At 40.8% G+C, this 22,582-nt stretch overlaps 1 protein-coding gene across 1 annotated transcript; it reads right to left on the bottom strand.

Annotated features, from left to right (window-relative positions):
* Positions 1-4,549: 4,549 nt before the first annotated feature.
* On the bottom strand, positions 4,550-7,504 carry coq7 (coenzyme Q7 homolog, ubiquinone (yeast)). Its single transcript, XM_080520709.1, has 6 exons — positions 7,335-7,504; positions 6,935-7,110; positions 5,917-6,031; positions 5,621-5,760; positions 5,323-5,391; positions 4,550-4,792 (listed from the first exon to the last, which is right to left on the bottom strand). Exons 1-6 carry the CDS (start codon positions 7,375-7,377, stop codon positions 4,715-4,717), a joined length of 621 nt encoding a protein of 206 aa, XP_080376835.1. The 5' UTR covers positions 7,378-7,504; the 3' UTR covers positions 4,550-4,714.
* Between the last annotated feature and the right edge of the window lie 15,078 nt (positions 7,505-22,582).

The following is a 22,582-nucleotide window of genomic DNA, read 5'->3' as shown; positions in this document are numbered from 1 at the left end:
CATCACACCGCAGATATTTCTATGCACACGCATACCAAAGAACAGTAAAAATGTTTACTGTGAACTATTTATAGTGCATGGCTGCTTTTCAGTCCCCGTGGCTGTATGTAAATATTTGACCTGGATAACTAGAAGTGCATGAAAAGCTTAACCGAGTCACTTCGATTTGACGGCCTCTCACTTCTGGGAATCCCTTGTTAAACGATCAGGGCCGCACGATCTCTAATAAGTACGCATGTGATTCGTACGTAAAATTTATGGTGACATGACAGTTAGCATCTGTGTTAGTTTTATCACGCCAGACGGTACTGAGCTCAGATAAAACATTTAGTGTCATATTCACACATTCAGGTAGAATTCTTCTTTAGTCCTATAATGCCAGAATAAAAACGTCTCTGTTAAAAGTTAATGTGCTTAAAACTGAGACCAGCGCTGCATGAAAGTTATCTACCTTGTCGCTGAAAGCCATGCAGTCGGGGGGAGTTTGTGAAAACATGCATAATGCAACAGCTATAAGAGACGTTGATTGGCCATTTCTCTGTATTGTTCACCAGGAGGTTCATTAAAATTGTCTTTATGTTGAGATTGTAGTCATTTCTGGTCTCAATTGCTTGGTTTTGTGAACATTTTAAGTTATTATGGCACTAATTTACCGGTCCAGCCCACCCGAGATAAAATAGGACTGTATGTGGCCTCTGAACTAAAATATGTTTGACACCCCTGGTACAAGATCTTACAGCGGTAACACATTTTATTATAGTCTATCAATATAAACACAACTGACTGCAGGTTGTAGACTTGTGTTTAGCAGCCAGACCGGTCCTTTCATGCAGCCCTTAACAAAAACTAAATAAATGCGTAAAACATAACCTGAGTCAGAGTGTCTGGACTCGTGTGCAGCCAATCCATCGCAAGACGGACACACACACACACACACACACACACACACACACACACACACACACACACACACACACACACACACACACACACACACACACACACACACACACACGCGTTCACACCCACAGCGAATTCAGAAACACCAATTAATCTGAAATACGACTGGAAAACACTCACAGGCACACAATGCCAGCCTGGTTTCGAACCTGGGATTTTCTCACTGGGCAACAGGAGTGCTGCGATTGAAGATTTATTTATAAGCATTTTAGAGAAAAATGCACCAATGCTGAGCATCACGTTTTCATAAAGAGAGAGAGAGAGAGAGAGAGAGAGAGTGTGCATATGAGATCTCTTAGAGTTGAATATAAGAGGTCTGAAGGTTAATTCTGCAAATTACATCATGTTAAGCTTGTTTCAGAAACAAACTCACCCACAGGGCCAGTTGTGAGCTATTCCTTTATTTCCGGCAGTCTTGATTCAAGGTGAGCTGGAGTGATTGTTGACTGAAACTTAAAACATTTTAAATTGTTATTTTTAATATTATTGTTACATGCCTTTTTGCACTGTGGGTCCGAGAGGACGGAAATTCCATCTGTGCTGTATGTCATGCATACTAGCACACTTGACAATAAAGCTGACTTTGACTTTGAAAAAAAAACAACAAAAACTATATCTGCTCCGTTCTGTCTGTGCTACAGATGGATCTTGTGCCGTGTTAATAGTTACTGTTAAACCTCTAAAAGTGCGCTTGCCGACAGGCTGCAAATATCAAAGCCAAGAGGCAAGACAATCTGTATCCGAAAGATTTTATGACACGTAGGGATTTGTATTATTCCCGCCGCTCAGAATTTACAGCCTCAATTATTCACGGGTAGCAAGACAGTCTCAGTTTAGTAAAGTTTTACTGCGCTCTTCAAATTCTTCTTTTTTTTTTTTTTCAGTCTGTGTTTTAGCAGATTCCTTTGTGAGTGATTCTGAGAAGACGACCTAAACAATACTCCTCGTAGTCACGCATTGATGGTGAAAAAAAAGCCCCCAAAAATGGATTTAAAGCTTGTCTAACAGGCACAAACAAGATTTAAAAAAACATATTTTGTTACACAGGGGGCTGCTGATTTAGATTTGGTATTTGGATTTCAGGGCCATTAAGTCCAGCAGTGTGACTCAGTCTTCACTACTGATTTTTATTTACTGGTAATTTCATCACCCAACATGGAGCCGCAGATGGAGCTGTGCTTTTGCTGCTTTATTTAAACAGTTACGCTTTACTATAAAACTGTCAGCGCTATTAATCTGGAGCTGAGATAACGTATGATGATCGACCTTTGATTTACAGAGTGGTCTCGGGTTGCTGTTTTGTAGTCGTTGACCTCTGATGACTGTGAAAATGAGCTTCATACACTTTCATGCCAAAACTGTATATTATATAAGCAAATGTTGTTTTTTATATTTAATTTTAGCCACACAGATCACAGCAGACACCTACAAAATCCAACCATTTGGTCTAATCACTATTACGCGGATGGAGCGTCAGGTGGCCACAGAGAGGGTGTATATACCAGCATGCACTGAGCGTAGACTAATAGTGTACATCGTCAGTGCAGACGAGGTTGTTTTTACTTCCGATTTTACTTGAGACGATGATCGGTACCCTATTTTAAGGAAATAGAGGCCAAATGAAGGCATGTTAACCCTTGAGGTCAGGTCTGATATGTAAACCCACCTCAGGGTAAAATAAGCACACTGAGCTCATGCTCTGCAAAATAGATCTCCAAACTTATCTCTCCAGGTTTAAAGGCTAAATATTGCCAATTCAGTGGGAGAGGCTTTGTTAAAATTTGGTTTGGGAAAAAAAATGTGAAGTTTATTTGGAGGTTTTAATTTAGTTTTGAAGGTCTGTAAATTGATTTTACTCGTCTCAAAGCTTTTCACATTAATCAATTTATGGTAAATCTAAGGAGTAATTTGGTGTTCAATGTCTTGCCCAAGGAACTCATTTCTTTAAAATGATCATTAGCTAAATCCAGACATGTCAAAACATATACAAAACACAGATACGTAAAAAAAAAAAAAATCTATTATGAATATGAAGTTATCTTAATATATAAACTTATATGCAGACAGGACGAACATATTCACACATGCATACATACACATAGACACAGATATACATCAAAACACCTTGTAAATAATCTATACATATAAATACATCTATATCTTATATGAAAATACATCACATCTATGTGTACGTACGTACGTATACATACACATGGAAATACACGTCAAATGTTAATCGAGTTGGACTTTTCTGGAAAGGGTTAGGAAGAAGTTAAACTTATTTAATATTCTACAACATCCAATAATCTAATTTCTCATAAAGAGCAGTTAGCAGTGACAAATGCAATATTACTTTCAATTCATTAGATAAACTTTCTATTACAGCTGCAAAACTAAATTTATTCCAAAATCTATTTGAAAGCTGTTTAATGGATTCATTATGGAAACAGGCATGTTTCAAACATGCCTCCTTTATTCTTTAGAAATGTTGCTTATAAGTTATGAAATTCAAAAATATTGTCCCAAAATCATAAAACATTCATATTTTTATGAAGATTATTTTTTCCCCTAATGGAGTTAATTAATTTTACAATTCTATTCTAAAAATGCTTGAAACCTCAGACCCATTCCAGAAAAACTAAAAATATATTACATGTGAATATTTAATTTATGGGGATAAATCTAAAAAGAAGTTCTGTTTGATGAGTCGGTGTCCAGACCGACTCACTGGGGAGGGAAGGTTGCAGGCTGCCGTCGCAGGCGGACGCCCACAAGAGATTTAAGACCCGCGTTGCATAAGTCTTTCCATTAACCCGATCAAAACACTGATTTAGGGCTTCTTCCCCCGTCAATGGAGTCCAATGCACTGAATACAAACTTAAGAATGGGGCTCTTCTGGCACTTTCCGTTCATTCTGCTTTCATGTCCCATATTAGTCATTTTTCCATTCAATGAAAGACACAAATCAAAAGGACGGGATTTAAGCGCCACGAGGCTGTAAATCACTGCGGCGTCGCATCCCGAAAGGCCACGTTGCAGGTAAAAGGGCTTTGGGTCCGAACGAGGATGTACTGATATTAACCAGGAGGGTCGATGGGACATTTTGTTCAACCTGTTCAACCCGATGAAAGCCCTTATAGATTAGGGGCCCCTGGAAAGCTTGGCTCCATCCTTCTTGCCGGGTGACCCAACGTCCCCAGAACAGCTGTGTGACGGTGCTTAGCGCCGAGGCCGGGATGACAAGTCATTGCTCAGCTTGATATATGAACGATTACATGTGAAACACGAGAGTTTGTTGAAGGGTATGATGCTGTGAGTATGCCCGAATCAATGTCCTTATCATGTGTGTAGTAGGCATGCATGACACACACACACACACAAAAACAAAAAGGGCTCAGAAATCATTTTGTAACGACAGAATTACCAGAGAAAAGTGCCTGGAAATTTTAAGTAATGTGATTTTAAGTCTTTTGTATTACTATTATAACATCAAATCTGTCAATTCTTCCATTTTTCATCTTACAAACCTTCAAGTTAAGACTGCAAAGGAAAATATCACAACTCAGCATTCATGTCATTCATTTATTCCACAAAAAAAGAAAAGCTGGATCCAAATTGTTTCGGTTCAAATGACCGTTGTGCAACATTCCATCTGGAAAAGGTGCGACGGCACAGTTCTTTGGCTCCAAACGAGCAGAACACATTTTTAAATTATTCGATTTACAAAAGCTATTTGAATGTTCAAGGGACAGGTTTAAACACGCTGAGAAATGTAGATGGCTGTTTTGCAGCCCAGCTGTATTACATTTTTCAGGAGCCAGTATCCGGGCACCTAAGAGACAAAAAAAAAAAAAGAAATGTTCATTAGATTGCAATATTTGAAACGAGCACCAATAGCAATTAATTCCTCTAGTAAATTAGTGGCTAAAATGATAATATTTTGTATCATATTCAGTTGAATCTTAATAAAGTAAAGGACACAAACAGAAATATGCTGGTTTGAAACACTGCTTAGCGGCAGTTATAAAGCTATTGTAAACTTATTGCTACTACTTTTTTGTTGTTTGTTTGTTTGGGTCCTCTACTTGTGTGTGGCTCCATCTAAATTCAATGTATTTATTCATTGTTTTATCATTACATTTTTATTAATTTACATTTGTACCACCCAAGCATATATTAATTTATCTGTGAGAAGATTGATAATTCAGTTACTTCAAAGCAGAAAAGAAACATTGCAATGTATACAGATGTTTTTATTAATACATATTTCAAGAGAGTTTTATGTGACATATGTGATATTTGTACCTCGGTTAAATAAAATACGATGGGTATAAATGGAACCATATTAAGAAACACACTTACTGATTCGGCGTCATGCTCCAGTCCCGTGTCGTGATGTTCCATCTCGTCGTCTCTGAATTCCTTTATTATCTGAGAAAATATCAACATTTGGTTTAAGATTTCACTGCATTTAAAACTCTATCAGATCAATCAAGAAACTTTAAAGTAACTCAGACTGGTGACAAGAAGTGTAAATAAACCCGGCTTGTGAATCACGGATTTATATTACATGCAGTAAAAAGACATGAACAAGTCACAGAGGGCAACGCTGCAGCATGGACGTTATACATCAACGTATAACGACGTTTTAAAGGTTCACCTGCAACAGCTCTGTGTATCTGTCGGGGTCTTTCTCCATCAGAGCTCTTATCTGGCTGTTATAATGTTCTGAAATGCTCTCCTCCACAGCCACGGTGCAGGCCATGGCCGCCTCCTTTCCCAGCAGAGCTGTGGACGCTCCTGCGCAAAATGACAAATGCGGGGTCCAAATTTAATAAAGAAACACTTTGCGATATACGCTTTGAGGTCAAAAGACCGAATTCAGCTATTAAGTCTTTGTCAAACACCCGTATTTTCAGTGAAGAACCTTATATCATGTCGGCGAGCTGCACTCACCCAGTGCAAAGCCAGCGATGTTCCACAGAGGCAACAGCGCTGTGGGCCGAACCCGGTTTTCTGACAGAATCTCTTTAAATTTCTCGAGGTGTTTCTTTTCTTGGTCCCACATTTCCTGAAGAAAAACAAGAATGTGCAAAAGTTAGTCAGTTGAACACAGGGTACCACGTTTTTTCCTTTATTTTCAACGGACAAAAGAGCAACTGGGGAAGCTACAATCGCTTCAAATTCTAAACACGGCACGCATAATCTAACTCTGACAGGGTATTCATCGTCCTGAGCTTTAAGTGCAATGCAAAATGGGGACAAAGTCACCCAAAGGCAACATTCAGGAGGAAAAATCATTGAGCAAACAACAGAGTTCAATCCCAGACCAGACAGGTATGTCGCAGGGAGACAGTAATAACCACGCCTGACCGTTACAGGGACATTCCTTGGACTGGTGACAGAAAAAACTATTCATGAGAAGACAAAACTGCACAAAGGAAGAAGATAAAATGAAGATGGGCTCTGTTGGCACTCTGGATGCTGGTAAGTCGTCTCCAGCGGCTGCCAGACAGCTGAACTTCATGATGCTGAGCTGCAAATTCAAGACGAAACTTAATCCACGTCTGTCCCGTGTCTCTCTGAATCGCATGGACAAAAATGGTGGCGCTTTACCTGACTCGCATGCAATATGGCAATCGCTATTGAACTGGTTTCCCCATGAGCCCATTAAATCAAAGTGTGCTCGGCTCCCTTCTCGGAAAGGACTTTCCAAAATATCTGAAGATCTTATGCTGTTGACTGTTGCAGGAATTCACAAACATGTCACTTTAACCCCTCCCAAACACACATTCAACACACAATCACACTTCAACCTTTTAAATGAGCAAATACTTTAATTTTTATGTAGAATGAAATAACTGGGTAAATAACTGAAAATCATTTACCACTAAAATGTGTAAAACCGTCCACTGTCCTGAGCAGCTTGTGGTTTTTCACATGAAGCAGAGCTCAGATCCGCTGGGCTCCATACCTGGATGAGCGGTCCGGTCCTGGAGCGGCCCAACACTGCCATCTGGCCGGCGTAGATGCGGTTGGCACCGTACTCACCGGCGTGGTCCACGCGCAGCATCTGGTGCAGCATGTCCCTCTCCTCAGCGTCACGCGGGGGCGGAACCACGCTGTAAGCACGAGCAGGCTGCAGAGACGCTGCAGGACAGTAAAACAAAACAAAACAATAAATTAATGACAATGTGTCTGCAAATGATTTTATCAGTTTGAAACCATCGCACCTCAGCTGAAGTGTGTTGACACACAAATGCAGATTTTATCCACATCTAATGTTACATGACCGCTTCAGGCTCGACAGGTTAGGTAAGTGTTTTTAGCATTTTAGCATAGCAGTCCCCAGTCTGACAAACTCTCCGGCTTACCTCTGCTTTTTAAACACTGTCGAATCATGACCGGACGAAACATCTGAGCCGAGTCTCTGTAAAGCTGTGCGTGCAGCTCTCTGCGTCAGTGGTCAGCGATTTTAATGCCCGTGTTATCGGGGAAAATGTAGAAGAATGTGGACCATCTGACATTGAGCATCAGGAGGTTCTGCGTCGCACACGTGTGACGTAAGGACGTTGAACAACTCAGCCCCGCCCACCGCCTCCTCCCCCCAAGGTGATACTCATTACAATTAAAGACTACAATTAGTGGTATTTATTGAAAACTTTTTACTTTGGTATCAGACCTGAGTGTTTCTGAACATTTTACCAGATAACTATATTTGTTTATTAATAACTTTAAATGCCCCGTTTCTCTTAATATAGATGCAAACGGGATATCTATCATATACCACTAAAGACTAGACGAGACGAGAATAGAATAGAATAGAATAGAATAGAATAGAATAGAAACAGGGCTCGCAGTGCTAGCCCTGTTTCTATTCTATTCCCTTCTTGTCCCTCTCTCTCTCTCTCTCTCTCTCTCTCTCTCTCTCTCGACCCTGTGATGAACTTGCAACAAGTTGTGGTGTAGCGTTCTGTACTGACATTGTACCAGTACAGTATGTACTAGTACATGTATGTAAAAACTGGGGAAGCTCCAGTGAAGAAGGACATGTATAAAGAACATGTTGTTATTCTTTCATTAGTGGGTTACATCTCCTTTATTACAGGGTATGTAGAGCCCACTGCAAACCGACCATGCAATAATTTTGGCATTTGGGAGGAACTTATATAGAATTTATACTGCTGTTTTTATTTATATATAAGGCACCTACTATTACAGAGTGCAATAAGACCATACATTTTCAGGGGGAAAGCAGGTTATTTCAGGAAAAATGGCGTGATCATGAGCTGCATCACATAAAGAAGCTATTGTGATTTCCTTTGAAATTGCCGAAAAACTGGATCTGTGCTTTATAATTATGGAGCTCTGTGAAAAACAACAACACACATTTAGGTACGGGTATATGCATGGATTTATTTTAATACAAACGTTCAGTGGCCAGTGTTGGACTCTGTTACTGCTCAGACCTAATGTGTCAATTCGGATGCCCTTCACTTGCGTTCCCATTTAACAACATGTTGTCATGTGTTAAAAGATCATGCCCAGGCCTTTTCTTCAAATAGAAGCTCAGTGTGATGTACATTGATGTGTTTTTAGGACGGGGCGGCTGTGGATCGGTTGGTATAGTGGGATGTCATCCAATCCCGCTGCGGTTGGTGGTTTGATTCCCCCTATTCAGGTTTGTCCAGATGTTTAAATGTTCTCGGACAAACACTGAAGTTGAAGCTGGTTCCGGTGGTGTGGGAGCACATTGCATGTCAGTGTGTGAGAGTGTGAGTGAAGAGGGGTTGTGTATGATCACATAGGCAGCCGCAGCCCAGCGGCTCCTACTTGCTTTCTTTGTCACCCGCAAGAAAACGTCCAACTTACCGATGGAAGAAGGAGCGAAATGATATGACATTTGAACTAAATATCATCTGTTCCTTAAATAAGGTACAACTGAATACATTTGCCACAAGATGGTGACATTTTTGTGGTCCTCACTTTTGAAGTTGAAGTTGTCCATCCGTGACGTAAAGCAGTGCGTGACATGCTACTATAGAAATTACCTATAAATACAAGAATATGTTTCAGAATTCAAGGAACTCCAAGCCAAGAATCAGTTTGTGATTTTGCGCCAGACGTTTGACAAAGTGGAAAAATAAAGTCTTTTAAGTTCCTTGTTGGGTCGAAGTGAATGTTTGATAACCAGAGGAAAAAGTTGTGAAGTGTTAACCGATGAAATTGGTAAAAGTTGAAACTTTCTCAACAGAGGTGCAGTTGACTCTTGATTTCTGGAGAATGAGATCGTTCTTAAAAATATTTTTTGCGTGAGATGTATTTGATAAAGTTGAGAATACATGAACAAAATGACATTTTGTGCGGTATCGTTATATGATTTTTATATATATTTATATATATATATATATATATAAAGCAACTGGATGGACATCAGGCTTAAAACTCGTCAAATATGTAGATAACACAATCTGATAGCAGTAATTTGTCTTACATGTTCAGAAATAAACCTGTTATTCTTAAATGTATACTTGTTTGTATTTCCACCATCATTACTTTTGACGGAAACTGCAAAAGTGCTGTATCGGTGCTGATACTGAGTTGCATCTCAACTACATGAACGTACAACTGCAATCGAAAGCCGTGTTAATTCCCTCTTTGATACTCTCAGTTACAATAAGTACTGGAGTAATGACACCGTAGGCTGTAATCTTTCTGCAAAACACATAAAACGCTTGGGACGGAGGAATGTGTGGAATGAAGAGGCCGACGGCTGCAGAGCTGTGATGGTCATGAGTAAACAAGGCCGGGACACTGAATGTCGGGGTGTGACGGGTTTGTCTGTGTGTGTTTGTGGCGAGACGCCGGCTGTGTGTTTCTCTATCTGTCTGCCTGACCGTGGGTGGCGACGTGTATATGTGTGGCTGCACATAGGTGCATGTGAGTTGGCTTTGTCCACTCATTCAGGCCCTCCGAAAAGTTCATATGTTCTTTTACACTTGGGAGAGACAACATAAATGCAAACCTTGAAGACATTTGTACCACCCAAGCATATTTTCATATAAGGTTAATCTTGTGTCATTATATAGTGTCTTGGCTTTGCCAGCTCACACTCTGTCATAGAAGAACACAAAACCAACTGTATACGTAGATAAAGTTCAGAGTGCTCGTCATGGGGAATACCGAGTTGGAAACAGTTGTTTTTCTGTGTGGCTCGTGTGGGAGTTGTTTAGAGTCTAAAAAAGTAACTTTGATAATTTCATCAAAAGAAGAATATGGCCATTTTGAAGTGGAACTTGACTCATACTTGGGTTTGAAGTTAAGGTCTCCCAACCTCCTCCTGCTCGGGTTTGACCACATTTTTTGGTAAACCGACCGAAGTACTTGCTTTCAGCCTGCAGGGGGCGACAAAAGCAGGTTGAGAACGTCAATATTGCATCCATCCAATCATCATATAACTCCATACTTAAGAGTCAAAGGTCAGAGCATCACAACCCTGTCAAATACAGACAGAGAGACAGACTGACAGAGTCAATTCTTAGTCACCAACTAACTTAATACACAACTTTTAGACAGGAGAAAACTCAGTCAGTCCTCACTGCTCAATCACCTTGCATTTACTATGAGGAAGTAATTTTTAGTAATTTTGTGTAAAATGTGTGTAATTTTACACAAGTAAACACAAACTGCTGTATCAATCAAGAAATCACTTCAATAGGAGGAGACCAAAGGATATGAGTTATAGAGATCGTGCCGAGACCCAAATAAATTCAGGAGCAAATGTGAAAGAAAGTGACTGAGATCTATCAGTCTGGAAAACATTATAAAGACATTTCTAAAGACTCCAGCGAACCACAGTGAGCGCCATTATCCACAAATGGCGAAAACATGGCACAGTGGTGAACCTTCCCAGAAGTGGCCGGCCGACCGAAATTACCCCAAGAGCACAGCGGTGACTCATCCACGAGGTGACAAACGACCCCACAACAACATCTAAAGAAGAGCAGGCATCACTTGCCTCAGTTAAGGTCAGTGTTCATGCCTGCGTGGCATAGTTCCAAGAGGAAAACCACTGCGGGGCGAAAAGAACATTAAGGCCCCATTTACATGACAACCAATATGAGTGTATCCGTAGAAACTTTCTTTGCTTTTGAGGGTATCCGTTTACACGACATCCGTGAACGTTTACCTTCACAGACGCGATTCCCACCTGCAGAGACTGCCCGGGACTATGGAGCGCTGAATTACAACAATTCTGCAAAGTTGAGTGTGCCAACGTCCCTCCACAACGCTGTAAAAGACTCATCGCAAGTTATCGCAAACGCTTGATCTCACTTGTTGGCGAAACCAGTTAATAGGTTTAGAGGACAATCGACTTTTCACATAAGACCATATAGGTTTAGATTAGATTAGATACTTGTGTTGTCTTTGACTATTAATCCAATTTGTTTGATGATCTGAAACATTTAAGTGACAAACATGCAAAAACAAAAATAAGAAAATGGGAAGGGGGCAAAACCTTTTTCACAGCGCTGCATCTTTGTTGTCACTGAACGCCTTCTGTGTGTAAACCGTACAGTATGTGCCGTCCTGTAATTCCCGCCTCTCTCTTTTTTTTTGTACTCCTCTGCTTGTTTGATGAGTTTGAACTTCAGTTTGGTTTTTTCAGAAGACCTCTGAGAGATTTTGTTTTGTTCCTGTGTCAGCACCTCAGATCCTTTCTCCTCTAAACCACACCATCTGTGGTCGTACGATGACAATACAATTGTTGTGCGCCCTTTGCTTAATGTTGGATGGAAGTATATGTGAAATGTGAACAATCAAGGCCAGGTTGGTGGAATGGAGGACCTAGAATGTTAAAGAAAAAAACCAACAAAATAAAGCTGGATGATCTCCAATGTATGGATTGTTAGACAAGCGTAACATTAATCCTCATAGGATAAACACCGCCTTCCAGATGTACGCGCACATATGAACCAGTCAGGCCTTAAATTCACAGGCAATAAATAAATGAAGGGAAAGCCCAAAATAAGGTGCTTGTTTTTCTTGAGTGTGTCGTGAATGATGACTGGATTGAAGAGCAAACCGCAGCGCTGGAGAAAAGAGTGAAACTGTCTTAGATGTGTCTGTACACCTGCATGCAGGCGTGTCTGGCTGTGTTTGTGTAACGTTTGCATGCATCCATGGACGTGTGTGAGTCTGCACACCCTTGCTCCGAGGCTCTGGTCAGACGCCGCATAGCTGTGGCGGGATGCAGGCGAAGCGCCTCGAGACTGCAGTGAGTCAACAACGTCTGCTCTCACCGAGGGGAGACATGATAGGTCCTGTCTCATTCGGGCCCCCGACTCTGCGTGGCGGTAGACTTCTAAAGGTTGTGTGTGTGTGTGTGTGTGGCATGTGTAATTTCAAGTGAAATGAGCGATTTCCCCACTTGAAGGATAAATGACAACGGCATGTGTCTTCGCACTCGCACATTATTATTATTATTGATAGAAGTGTCTGTTTGGCAGCCACAGCCACAGATGTGGTCAGTTTTTACAGTAAATGACCCTTTCCAAACTACTTTAACCATAAAGCCTCTGTGCTTCAACGTTTCTCAAAAGAAGAGTGAATTGTGAGGCTTTACATTTACAGAATGTTGTCATCACCTTCCCGGGGGTCATTTGGTGCGCGGCGCTGTGCGGGCTGGATTCTGCTCAGGACCCGTACAGCCAGCAAGCAACATCTGGTGGTGCTTTCATGAGCAACTGGGAAATGGGAATGTTCAGATTTCTAAGTAGAAGAATACACCTGTCTCACTATCAAACTCATACAATTAAGTGTTGTGTTATTTAACATGATAACATGGGAAATCTTTTCTTTAAAAAAAAACAAAAATAACCCAATGCTTGCTGTTATGAAGAGAACACCGCATGCAACAACGCATAACAATGTAAAACCACTTTGACGAAAACGATGTTTGTTCTTAATTGTTATTTTTATCCCAGATAATAGTAAGTATCAAATAATTCCCATTTATCTACTTTATTTTAGAGACCACCCCCTCTTATCCTTTTGCCATTTTTAGAACATTGTTCTTGTTTTGCAGCATTTACACTGATCTCAATACTTCTTCCTTGCTACAATTTGGATTTTACTTCTTTTTCATGAATCTGCTCCATGATTATGTAAGGTACATTACAATAATAGTCCATATCTTGAAATACTCTCATTGATGTTCTGTAGTGATTTTTGCAGAACTGTGTCATAGATGTACAGATTCATAAAGCACGTGAAAGATTTGCGCTTCCAACAGATCTTCATTGATAGTTGTAGTTTATATGCGATCAACAGAATGTCATGAAATGGTCCAGAGATGTAATGGTAAACAGCTCTGACCTGAACTGAACTTCAACACTGTGATGTTGACATTGTTTGAGAAGTGGCCAAGTGGCCTGCTTGTTGTTGTCATGCGGACGCTCTCAAGTTGCACCCGAGTCGAGCTCGAAGGGGAGCTGAAATAATTTCCTGCTGCCTGAGGGCAGATCTGTACTTCCTTCTCGGGTCATCTTGGGTTTTTTGGGTTTTTTTTTTTCAGGTGAAGTGTTTACAATCTTTCAAGTTGGCAAAATAGCTGCTAGAAAAATGTATTTGTCAAAGCTTAAATATCACACGTTCACCACTGTTTGTGGTGTTCAGGTGAGGACGACAATTTTGAACTGGTGTTACCTGTAATGCTGAAAAAAATATTGCTTTCTGACCTTAACTGACTTCCCCAAGCCAGCAACACAAATGTAATACAAAAGTACATGCATAAAGTAATGCGTAAACTTAATAAAATATTTCTGAATGATCACTGTCAACAAGGAGGTTTTTGAGAACTTCAGAAGTCTGAAGAGCATTCATGGGATTTTTATTTTTTTTTTCGCTTTTGTTGTCTTGATGATATGATTCATGATTCCTCCTTTCCTCACCCACGTTAGGGTCACGTAGAGCCGATCACAGCTGACTCTGACAAATCCTCACACGTTTTGTAATAATAAGATTATCAGCGTGGATTCATCAGCTTAGTAATGATCAGTGACAGATCGCATTTCGGCTTTTATTGTCAATGTGAACAGGGAGCCTTGACATTTCTCCATTATTATTGTAACTTGACTTACAGTCGATAACAGGCCAACAACACATTTGCAGCTTTATTTCGATCTGTTTCACATCTTTAAACAACATTTACTCTCAAAAAGGTCAACCACAAATACAAGTAATCACGAGATGCTTCTTAATTTAAACTGCTGACACGTTCGGGTGTGTTTCTTCACTTTTTCCATGAGTTTGACTGAAGGATATTTGCTCTGACATGATTCTTTCCAATGCATCATGGAGACAACTCGTGCTATAACTCAATGATTTTGAGGCACAATTATGAGGATATTTTAAACCACATTTCAAACATAAGGCACTTGGGCCAAAAACAAGAAGCTCCAATCTGTCCGGACAAACCACCACACAACTTCTAAAAATATCAAAAAAAAAGATTGATTAAATAAATAAATAAATAAATAAATAAATTCCGAAGCGCTTTGGACACGACGCTGAGACCCGAGCTGATATGTCCATGATGCTGCCATGAAAGACTAAACTGGCATGAGCCTCAAAGTCATGCTGTCAGTGTGAGTTTCTAAAAACATGAATAATGCAACAGCTACAGGAGAAGCTTTTTGGACATTTCACTGTATTTTGTACCAGAAGGTTTCATTAAAATTGGCTTTATCTTGAGATTGTAGTCATTTTAAGTATTAATTATTTGGTTTTGTAAAAATATAGAAATTTTTTTAATATATGCACCACAACTGAGAACTACTTTAACGTTTAAATTTTAAAGTTACTCTGGCACTATTTTCCCAGTTATGGATACTGTCAAATATAAAACTATCAAGTCCCGGGAGAATTTGGACTGGAAGCACACACTAGTCGCCCAACGTGAAAAATACAATCATTATCAGCCTTCCTGCAGTTTGCGTGTTTTCAAAATGCTGTGTATAAATGCAAAACTTGAAGCCGAAACGCGACAGGTCGGAACGACAGAGACGAGGAAAGAAAGCAGAAACAAACTGGGTAAGTGAAAGAGCACTGCTATTTGGAAGAAAAAGACGTCATTATCGTTGATGTAAGTGTTTGTATTTATCGGAAATGTCATCACAAGACTTTGTCGTTTGTTCACCGAATGCCGCCGTGCCCGTCAGAGAACCTGAGGCACAGCCTGGCCAAAGAGGAAATTATAGTCTTCAGTGTGACGTCCACATGTAAATTTGCTTTTGTTTATAAACCTTTTTCTAAATTATAGTCCGAGGTGGAAGCTCCAACTGCAAAGTCAGCAAGCAAGAGGAAAGTGCCCTAAAATGGCCTTTGGGGTTGTAACACCTCCGCCTCATTAGTTTTATTTCGAGCCTTTTGAGGAGTGCTGTTGATACAAATATCATTTTGACTGTATAAATTCTTTAAGGGCATGGCATTTTCCCCGGAGAACAGTGGTTAGTCATCCCAAATTGTTATAAAACTAGGTTGAGAAAGAAATAAAGGTTATGCAACATTGTTTTAAACAGCCTACCATTTTATGGTTTGGTGGTATCCCTTTGGAAAACGTCTCGTATAATAAAATAGCACCAAAACACAGATTCATTTTCAAATTCAAGTTTGCCAAGTCTGCTAAAAAGAAAAAGAAAAAAAGAAAAGAGCCACCAAACTGTTGTTTTATTGATGCTAAATGAGATTAAAAAGCAGAGAGAAGTGATTTTTTTTTTTTTTTTTTTTTTTTTATGTTGCTTTGTTGTTTTGTGCATCGTACAAACCTCGTTAAATCACACTCCCAACTGCGAGCTTTCAGGGACACTGGAGAGTGTGCTTAGCTTTGTCTGGTACAAGTTAAATGGCCCTTGTCTGTCTGGCACTACTCCTTCACTCATGTAGTTTTCTTTTCACCGCCAAAAATGTTTATATCTGTTCTTAATTGCTGGGAAATTCGAGACGTAGGCATGTTCAGGCAGCCCTCATCAAACCAGAGATTTCTGAATGAATCAGTCAGTGAGGCATAACTACTATTTATGATGAGACTCCAAAGGAGTCGCACTCATTTGACGTTGAAAGAGAAGATAAAATCAAAAGTACAACTGATTTAACAGACATTAGATGCACCTCAGACAAATGAACTACTTCAAATAAAGAGGTTTCAATTCAATTCAGTTTTATTTCTTTAGCACCAAATACAACAGAGACATTTCTAAACACTTTAAAATGCTAAATATAAGCTGGTGGAAAGGAAAAAGTCCCTGGAAACAAGAAGATCCAGCAGAACCAGGCTCAGAGGCTTACTGCTGTTCTGGCCAAGGTGACGGGACAGAACACGGAAATTAAATGTAACTGGAGCCTCAAAGTACGTATAAGATTTCAAATGTGGCTTATACAGCTCTTAAGGCTTCATAAATAGTTATGATATATGAACATACAGTGTGTTTTATGTTGCAATTATGAAGTTTCTAATACAATTTTGACTTTTTTTTAAAAAGTAGTGTAGTGTGTTTTTTTCCCCCCATTGTTAATTTTTTTCCTTTTAAAAATCCTAATCATTTTATGGTTTTATTCAAAGCAGGGTTTTTTTCCCCCTAATTTTTGTGGTTTTAGCAAAAATTCCTTCTTCCCATTTGAGCTATTTCACTTGTGCCTTTAGAAAAGAAAAGAAGAAAAAAAAAACTTTTTTCTTTGGCCAAGAATTAAAAGTCCTTTTGAAAACAACTTGTTTGTGTTCATTGTGTTTATTCAGATAAAACATTGTGAAAGGTTCAGGGAGCCACTGGAGAAGGGCCAAAGAGCCACAGGTTGCAGACCGGTGGGACAGAAGGAGGGAAAAAATGATAGCGCAGGCAGACGGATTGCGGCGGGGCAGAGATGAGCTCAGTATGAGAGTTCAGCGTTTGGCAGTGAGCATCAAAGGCTTCAGCCGCCACTTTCCCTAACTGACTGGGGCAGATAAATGGTAGGCGTTTAGGGAAACAATCCGTCTAATAAAGGCTGTGATGTGAAAGCCAGCAGCCCTTCATTTATGAAACCCGTCATTTCGCCAGCTTTTCCTGTTGGCCACGGGATGTGGCAAACTTTACATCGCCGTCCCGGCTCTCGGCATCATATATGGCCTTCCGGAAATCCGTTATGCTTGTACTCTCTGATTTACCGAGTACAAACTGTTGGTGTACGATTGCACGGTAGAACAAATGGTCCTGCAACAGGAAGCTGGGTGAATGAAGCTGCTGTAGAAACACACATTCAGGATCCACGTCATACATGTGGTCATTTTCCCGGCGTTCATATTTAACTGAATGGGATTAAAGTGCAAATGCATAGACATATGTTTTTCATCTACTGTACACTGAAGAAAAAAAAAATCAACCTGCACTGTATAAGAGAGGAGAGCAGCAAGCACATGTTAGCAGTTTTTGTTGCCGTTGTTGTGAAAGACCCAAATGAGCATTCAACAGCTGGCAGCACCCCAAAAGACCCCAAATTTAAGAAAAAGGAGAGAAAAGCACATTAGAAAAAGGTTGTGGCCGAACTTCTATGTTGTGGCAGCTGCTATGTTCTGTGGTAGAAGACGATATTATAATAGCGGTTACAAAATCCTGCTGGTCGTCACTTCATCAGTTCACCGCACTGCACTCATCCCATTTGTTTTCCACCCTGAAAAACGCTGTGTTTTTACAGCACACAAGGGGGCGGATGATTCCCTAATAAAGGCGACAGCCACAATCCTGGCCTCCCCCTCAATTTCTCTCGGCGGTATTTTTAGAGACGCTCCGTCCACAACACTCAAGCGAAAAGCGGAGGGACTGTTTTTGTTGATGCTCGTCTTACCACTACAGTGCGGTGACTGGTGATGAGCTGGTGCCTCCGTACGTCACGGGGCCCAGGGCGAGTGGGCGGCAGGCTCCGGGCTCTATTAGAGGGGGAGCCAGTCACTCAGGTTATTGGGCGACTAGTGACGGGGGAATGTCCCATAGATTTCAGCTCACGACTATTTTCGGAAAGCGGCAGGTCTGTTTTGAATTTAGAGAGAAACCACTATATCCTATTAAGCATTGTTAAAGTAATTGAGCCGCGTTTACACAGAGCGCCTGCCGGCTTTAACCGAGCCTGCAGAGTGTCTGCTGACACTACAGCAGACACATCGGGCCTGGGGATGGATGGATGGATGGATGGATGGATGGATGGATGGATGGATGGATGGATGGATGGATGATCAGATGGACAGATGTTTAAATGGAAGAATAGACTTAGAAGTGAAAGAATGGATGGATGCATGAATGTATGTATGTATGTAATGCATGTATGGATGTATGTATGTATGTGTGGATGGATGGATGGATGGAGGGATGTATGTATGTATGTATGTATGTATGTATGTATGTATGTATGTATGTATGTATGTATGTATGTATGTATGTATGTGTGGATGGATGGATGGATGGATGGATGGATGGATGGATGGATGGATGTATGTATGTGTGGATGGATGGATGTATGTATGTATGTGTGGATGGATGGATGGATGGATGGATGGATGGATGGATGGATGGATGAACAAACGAACAAATGGATACAAATCTTGTTTCAAACTCTCCAATTGATACTTCTTTCACACTTCAGTTCAAGTTAAGCTCCACTGACTTTACTGATAAATTCTGAGAATGGGCTTTTTATTATCGAACATTCCTCAGTCTGGGAAATTGTTCATCAAATATTGTCGAGGATAAACATAAATATTCTCTATATAAGAAGCACAGAATATTTCATTGGCATTTGTTTTTCACATCTTCTTTTAAAACCCTCCAATAAAACCCTCCATAAACTTGTTGTAGGCAACATTACTTATAAATACATATAGGAATGTTGAGTAAATACTTTTTTGGAACCTTATTTCCTGACTTTGGCAGAAAAAAAGCTACTTATTGCCTTAAACTCACGTTGTATGATGCACATCGAACTTTTGCAGGGTTTGAATGTACAAGGAGTACATCCATTTCAAGTACTTATTTTTTTCATATATCTCATATACCTCATAAGTGTGTGACACTGTCTAAAGGTCAGCAAGCCAGGAATTGATCATTTTGCCGGTGTGTACAAATGAATTCAGATTTCAATCTGTCATCTTATTGCATCAAGCACGGGCAGTGTTGAGATTTTAACCAATGAACATTTGGTCTTTCAAACAGTACAAGTTTTCTTTTTAATAGATGGAGGGAAGGATTGAGTAATGGATGAAGGATATATATAGGGAAATTACAGGTAGTTTGATCTGTGTGTCTGAATGTATAATTGTGTTGAATGACTTTTGGGCCCTCTTGAGCTGCAAACTATGTTATTTATGTACAAGTGAAACCCATTCCCCGTTCAGTTTTCACAATTTAATGTGATTCTATTTCAGTTTGCTCTCTCGGTATTTACCTGTTTACAAATCAGCAGAGCTTGACACAGAATGCACCTCTGAAGCGTCGCCTGCAGTCACACGACTTCCATCCCGCAGTGTCTGGCTGGCTGGCGGCCATGCATCTCCACTTTGTTTAGAGGCTGCTTAAACCCGTTTGGACTGTGGCTGGGTCAGCTGCGAGGCACAGCCGAGGCGAGCTCAACCAGAATGCACCACCAGCTGACAAATAAAGCACAGCGCTGTGCCTGTGGCTTGAATTTAGCTTTCAAAAAATAGGCCCCGCAAATTACTCCAAAAGAGTGTGCACGCTTTTGGTGCATCATTTGTTTTTATTCTATTCATGAAGTAGATGTTGATGACTGAGTGATTACTGCTTTCCTTTTAGATCGCCGGGAGCATTCCTGCAAATTTATCATGCCGATGCCATGAGTGGTACACAAGCCAACATTTTGCGACACGTTTTATTTGTGCTTACCTTGCACTTCTGCAGAGTCCACAACAGAAAATAATCCACTGCATTGAACAATTTTATATTAGCAAGTCAACTTTGACGTTACTAATTCAAATCACTATATATTTTTTTGATATATACAGGCCGACATTAATATATACATGATGCATACACGCTTATTCTAACTGGGTCATGTTGATTTGTATGTCTGTGATTAAAGTTCAATTAATTTTATTCTAAGAAAGTTCCTTTTCTCAACAGACTGGACATAATAAGTTGTCTCGATGTTTAAACCTGCTGTCCACATGTCAGAATTTTGGAAAATATCATTAATCTGTGTGTGTCATCGCCGACATCAAACAATATTCTGGATCTTTTCATTGAGCACAATCAATAAAAACAAAATAACCAGAAATGATTTGCAATGTTTTTTTGTTTTGTTTTTGTGTGTGATCTTGCGCCATACCAATCCTTCAGCACCACTGCCATTCCTCTGGCTGGCTGTCACCCGGTGTGGTTGTCCTCTGAAGAGTAATCACAGCACGGCCCCATTCAGACACCTTCGGCTTCCAGGGTAGTTGAGAAAATGATGGCAAGCCAACTGCTGTCTGGGTAGAAGAAGGGCATCTTTACGGTGTCTGACTCTGAGAAATTTCATGTCGAGATTAGCACCACCAAAAAAAAAAAAAAGAATAAAAATAGACATAACTGGAGACCAGCAATCACCTCACTAATTCAAGACTGGTTTAGCAGCTGAAATGTTTAGCTCAGGCCGCAGAGCGGTGTAGCGGTTGGTGCTCTTACAGGGTCAGTGGTTGTTGTCTGGGTTTGGCTTGGGGGCCTTTCCATATGGAAAACTGTTTGAGCATTTATTGATATCCAACTCAAGGTCCATGTACCAGTAAGTCGAGTCTTTGCCCTCACTAGTTAGACAATTCAGCATACTAGTAGAATGACTGTGTCCTATTAATGTTTTTGTCTACAAGTGCATATTTTAGCCTACTGTGACTTCTAGTTGGGCCAAGTAGTGTTACGAGTGGCTGAGCGGCAGTAGTGGGTGAAATGTGGCACTCGTAGTGGAAAAAACAAACTATATTACTATGACAATGTCCTTCTAGTATGTTGAATTGTCTCACTCGTGAGGACAAAGAGCTGAATGTGACATGTCCAGGATGTATCCCACTTTCCCCTCATTGTCATTGACTGAATCATCCTGGATGCAGTTTGGATAATACAGGTATAGAAGGAAGGTGGATGGATGAATCAGCTTTGAGAATTCAGCAGAGTTCTCTGGTCTTAACGCTGAATTAACGTGTTGCCGCAGAGCTTTAAGGTTGGGGTGAGAGTCCGAATCTGCTGTTTGGGCATGTGTGTCGAGCTATTTCTTTAAGTGCGTGTGAGTATTTGGACTTCTTGTGAATGAATAGCTCCTCAGCAGGTGCCAGGGCAGCAAGGTGATAAATAGTTTTAGGCTGAAATCACTCACAAAAGCATGCGAGACGGGTCTGCAGTCTGCAGGCTGAGGAAACTACTGTGATACACAAGTACACAGTACAAACACTATATGTTCCTCATCATACCAACACTGCGGTGCTGCTGACGGACAGGAAGCAGGTCCAAGTTAAAGCGCAAGCGAAGAGTGAAGGGCAGACTAAGATGGCACTGTGGGTTGAGGCGGGAGGGGGGAAAAGCGGAAGACGGACTCACTTATAATTGCTTGCGTAGGCTGACACATCTGAATTTACAGGCAGCCCTGGAGCTGTGCCACACAGTTAAGAGTTCCTATTTAAAAGCATAGAGTGAGAAGGGGGACTTAAAAAAAACAACAAAAAACGACATAACAGATATTTTGTTCTCTTGTTTCCTAATCTGTTTTTAAGCCCCTCCCTTTGCTTTGCTGTTGCTAAATTTGTCTCCTCTTGCTCAAACGTAAGAAGCCAAAATGACACCATTATTTTGACTAGACTGTTTTTCCTCCCGGGCAGAGAGGCCAGAGGAAGTGTAGGTGACCTAGACTGGTTAACCACCGCTCAGCCACGGGTTGGCTGAGGCATTGCCACCCCCGCAGCCACCCTCTGCACCCACCGCCTGCCAGGCCCACATTACAACTACTACATGCCATGACCACAAGTGGTCCGTGCTGGGTGCTTTCTCTCTCTCTCTCTCTCTCTCTCTCTCTCTCTCTCTCTCTCTCCCCGCTGCTGTAAACAGTCTGCAGTCTGGCCATCGGCTGGCACGGAACTCATTTTAGTCGTATTTACAGGCCAGACGTGTGTATGTTTGTGTTTGGGCCTGTGCAAACAGCTTGCACAGCTTTGCATTTTATGTGTGCATGCGTGTGTGTGCATGCATGCGTGCGTGTGTGTGTGTGTGTGTGTGTGTGTGTGTGTGTGTGTGTGTGTGTGTGTGTGTGTGTGTGTGTGTGTGTGTGTGTGTGTGTGTGTGTGTGTGTGTCTACGATTTAACCATGAATTGCAGTATCTCTGACCCCGGGCTCCAGGCTGGAAGCCTTCAGCTGAAGAGTTCTGGCTCAGAGGCTGCACTGAAATCCATTGTAGTCCCAACAGGAGGGGGAATAATAAACTAAATCTCTTAGAAAGTGCGTATGCAACATTTATGGGCAATGGCCTGCACGGGTACTTCCAGATAAAATGTGTAAACATGATATCCACAGTGCCGAGGGTTTAAAAAAACCACAAAAAAAAACTAAAAATGTC

The sequence above is a fragment of the Blennius ocellaris genome (genome assembly GCF_963422515.1).
Source record: "Blennius ocellaris genome assembly, chromosome: 3".
NCBI classification, from domain to species: domain Eukaryota; kingdom Metazoa; phylum Chordata; class Actinopteri; order Blenniiformes; family Blenniidae; genus Blennius; species Blennius ocellaris.
The sequence above is the reverse complement of the archived record's forward strand: the minus strand, read 5'-3'. Positions and strand labels throughout refer to the sequence as shown.